At 36.7% G+C, this 4,632-nt stretch overlaps 1 protein-coding gene across 1 annotated transcript; it reads left to right on the top strand.

Moving 5' to 3' along the window:
* Positions 1-2,269: 2,269 nt before the first annotated feature.
* On the top strand, positions 2,270-3,289 carry LOC112071906 (olfactory receptor 52K2-like). The gene has a single exon (XM_024139330.1). It carries the CDS (start codon positions 2,270-2,272, stop codon positions 3,287-3,289), a length of 1,020 nt encoding a protein of 339 aa, XP_023995098.1.
* The last annotated feature ends 1,343 nt before the right edge of the window (positions 3,290-4,632 follow it).

Genomic DNA, 4,632 nt, shown 5'->3' with positions numbered 1-4,632 from the left:
CTCTGAGCGCCGACTCAGATTATTGCATGGTTTGCTTTTCGTAAAGCTTTTTTGAAATCTGACACAGCGGTTGCATTAAGGAAAAGTGCATCTAAAATTCCATGCATACAGTTGTATCTTTTATCAATGTTTATTATGAGTATTCCTGTAAATTGATGTGGCTCTCTGCAAAAATCAAGGATGTTATGTGACTTCTGAACGTAAGGCGCCAATGTAAACTCAGATTTTTGGATATAAATATGAACTTTACCGAACAAAACATACATGTATTGTGTAACATGAAGTCCTATGAGTGTCATCTGATGAAGATCATCAAAGGTTAGTGATTAATTATCTGATAATTTCCTGGCTTTTTGTGACTCCTCTCTTTGGCTGGAAAAATGGCTGTTTTATTCTGTGAATAGGCACTCACCTAACATAATCGTTTGGTTTGCTTTCGTCATAAAGCCTTTTTGAAATCGGACACTGTGGCTGGATTTACAACAAGTGTATATTTTAAAATGGTGTAAAATACATGTATGTTTGAGGAATTCTAATTATGGGATTTCTGTTGTTTTGAATTTGGCGCCCTGCAGTTTCACTGGCTGTTGAAGAGGTGGGACGCTACCGTCTCACCTACCCTAGAGAGGTTTTAATCAGTTGTATGGGAGCACTGGTTTGTTTCCTGCTCTCATGTTTTACTTGCTGTCTGTCTGACACACATGATATTTCCCTTCTTTATTGTTATCTCCAGATTTATGTGTTGTACACATATGCTATAACAGAATTTTGTAATTTAGCAGTTATTTCCTATGACAGGTACATCTCTATTTGTTATAAGAATGTGTTCTTAACTGACTTGCCTAGTTAAATAAAGGTGTAAAAAAAATCGACTGTTATGAAAACTTGAAATCGGCCATTCCGATTAATCGGTCGACCTCTACTACATACCCAGCTCTGTCAGGAGGATCGGGCCAAAATTCACCCAACTTATTGTGGGAAGCTTGTGGAAGGCTACTCGAGAAGATTGACCCAAGTTAAACAATTTAAAGGCAATGCTACCAAATACTAATTGAGTGTATGCAAACTTCTGACCCACTGGGAATGTGATGAAAGAAATTAAAGCTGAAATAAATCATTCTCTCTACTGTTATTCTAACATTTCACATTCTTAAAATAAAGTGGTGATCCTAACTGACAGGGAATATTTTACTAATATTAAATGTCAGGAATTGTGAAAAACTGAGTTTAAATGTATTTGACTAAGGGCTATGTAAACTTCCGACTTCAACTGTATATTTCTGTTTGTGATGTATGTCTAAACTTTGTCTCTTAACCTGTTTCTCATGGTCATCTACATTGAAACAAGTCTACATGTTTTTGTTCCACTTGGCTGTAATTGAAAGTTCTTCAGTCTGTCCAAAGATCATGAGATACCTCCTCGTGGGAATCCAAGATGTCTAGCTTGGCTGTTTAATCCAATCTCTTTCAGTAGAGTCTATTCATATCTGATTGTAACAGTGATGGCCTGTGACCTGTTTCACTCTATTTGTAAGCCCTTGCAGTACCACACCATCATGACCCCTAATAAAGTCAACCTGTTGTTGGCGGTGGTATATATCGTCCAAATTCATAGAAGCAAGGACTGACCATCCATGATATCAAAATCATACTTTTAACCATGTTTTGAGGCTATACAGTGTTTGTTTTCAGTTATATTGCTTATAAACAATGGCGTGAAACAAGCTTATATTTTGGGTTCTTATGGGGTAAGACAGTTGACTAAGCCCATGAGGCATTCATAAGTTATATTTTTCAAGAATCAATCATTCRTTTAAAAGTTTGAAAATGTATTAGCAAGATTGCCCATTTAAGTGAACCAAAATAATGTGAATACAGTCAAACAAACACAACACCTCCCTGAGCTCAAATGAAGTGATACAAATACATCCTTAATTAATGCCATTGGGTGACAATCTCTCTAAGACATTGCTTTAATTTGGAAAATAGTAAAAATACTCATGTCAATTATGATATGGTGAAGGTATAAAAAAGTCTAAAATGTATCATGCCAGCCAACATCTTACTTGGAAGACTGTTCATTTTAGAATGTTCTCATCTTCATCAAATTCATTCTGTCAACCCCTCACACCAACTCTAGTGTACTAACCTGATGGTAACTATTTTGACATTTGCACATTTTCGAAACGTTTATTTTATTAATGCATTATATTATATGTAAAATGATGTCTGATAACTTCTGATTATAATTGTCTTTTACTCAGGAAATATGAACCAGACTGTCTTACATAGCACTGTATTTTTCACTGCGTATGGACCTCCAGGCCCACTCAACTACGCAGCTTTTTTCTTAACATTTTTGCTTTTCTTCATTACAATATTTGCCAACATCAGTCTCATGCTTGTCATCTACTTAGAATCACACTTACACAAGCCCATGTACATATTTCTGTTCAACTTGGCGGTGAATGGACTGATTGGGTGTTTATCCGTCTGTCCGAAGATCATGGACAATCTTGTTAATGACATAAAGGGGATCTCTCACAAAGGTTGTTTATTGCAGGTGTTTTTCAGCAGTGTATATGCATCGTGTGCTTACGTTATTCTAGCAGTGATGGCATATGACAGGTATGTCTCYATTTGTAAGCCATTGCAATATCATAGCATTATGACRCCTTCTAAAGTGAAGATGTTGGTAGCKTTGGTATATTTTATTCCCATAACTATGCTTGCTTTTCAAATATTTATCACTTCTAGGCTCCCTGTGTGCAGCTACAACATCAATAAGCTTTTTTGTGATAACTTAGCAGTTGTTAAACTCTCCTGTGTTGAAAYTGCACTGAGTAACCTGTATGGTATATGTATGATAGCAWGTCTAGTGGTTTTACCTTTTGTGTTAGTTGTGCTCTCATACATCAAAATATTACTTGTTTGCTTGAAAGTCTCAAAGGAGTCACGAAAMAAGGCTTTTAATACGTGTGCTCCCCACTTGATCACWTTCATCAACTTCTCTACAGCKATCCTTTTTTCTMTTGTTTACAACAGGCACAGTACAGTCAGCAAGGAGGTTAATGTATTAATATCAGTACWGTTCATTCTMTTCCCACCACTGGTACACCCTATCATATATGGTATTAGGACCAAGGAGATCAGAACATGTATTACAAAAATTATAAGAACAAGAATCTTTCCTAACTCTCTTGARTTTSCTCATCTAAAATCTGAACGTAAACTGGTACCAATTATGACTTTAGATGGTACAGCAGCAGGGCAAGCGTTGCCGGTTTGAATCCCAGTCTCACAAGAACTTATGACAGAATGTGAGCCGCCAGAACTGAATGTTTTTATCATCAACCTAATCGCTTGTTTCTCCTTTGAATTGCATTTTATTTTTGTGAATTATTATGCATTTTGTTAAGTCTATTTACTGTAGGAAAGTCAAATAAGGGATGCTGCTGTGTCGCTGACCCGATGTCCTTCTACTTTAGCATGTCAGTGGGCATGTATGTGTGTTTCAGGGGGGTTGGAGAAAGAGAAAAAGGATGTAAGGGTACAATAAGTTCTGTTTCCACAAATGGGCAGTAAAGTATTCTTCTAGACATGACGGATCTAGTAGATACTTTTGGTATTTTGAAGAAATGTGAATTAGAAAGTAAAATAAACAAATAATTTCCTGTAAAAAAAGGGATGTATGCATTTCCTTGATCAAACAGTTTATTAATTTAGTCATCCTAAAATAAATACAACTATTATTGCATTATTTATTGTTTATGTAATTGAAAATAATTCCAATGCATTTTTTTAAATAGCTTCATGTAAAATGAGGAAGATCAGCCCAATTCCCCACTCAAATACACTTAATCTAAAGACACCTCAGTCTGTGTTACAAACATAGACATCGCATCAGTGTATCTGTCCCAATARGGCGTCTGTGAGAGTACGGGCAGCGACATTGAGGCCATCTCCATTTTGAAGTTGTCAATTTTCTTCTTCTAATACTTCTATGAGTTGGCACACAATCTGATAGGCTGCATAATGCCACTCGGAGAGTGTTGTTTGAACAGGTATAAAGTTGGTGATTTACTGCCACCTGCAGTTTGCCCACAAGTATGATTCATTGACTGATCCCTCATGGTGACCTTTATGGAATGATGTGATCCTTCCTTAACCCATAGGAAGTCCAAACCAGTTACTACTCTAGTGGCTTTTGGCCACAAGACTTCTTTATCTCTATGCTTACAAACRTTTTAGACCGGCCACTGAGCTAAAGATTGTCCAGRCCATCTGGCATTTGCCCTAACTGCCTGGCCAGTCTGTTTCTGCTTAATTCTTCAAGATATGTTCACACTGTAATTTAAGCACAGGTGTTGTTTCACACCAATATCCCATGATAATGTCCCTGAGAGGAAAAGTTTGTGGGGTGRGTCAGTGTWAACATGGAGAACACCTCTGGTACAGCATAACATTCTAAGTGAACCACAGTGTGATTCTACTTTATCTGAAATTGATTGAATTACTGCCTTTGTGCTGTTACTGGGTCTGAATATGAAGATGATATGGCAAGAGACATGTAAAGGTTAAATACAATACAAACTCATGCAAACGTTTAATAGTCTGAGCAACAGTGAAAGT

The sequence above is a fragment of the Salvelinus sp. IW2-2015 genome, unplaced genomic scaffold, assembly GCF_002910315.2.
Source record: "Salvelinus sp. IW2-2015 unplaced genomic scaffold, ASM291031v2 Un_scaffold1765, whole genome shotgun sequence".
Taxonomy (NCBI): Eukaryota; Metazoa; Chordata; class Actinopteri; order Salmoniformes; family Salmonidae; genus Salvelinus; species Salvelinus sp. IW2-2015.
Note: the sequence above shows the minus strand (reverse complement) of the source record. Positions and strands in the feature narration are given on the sequence as shown.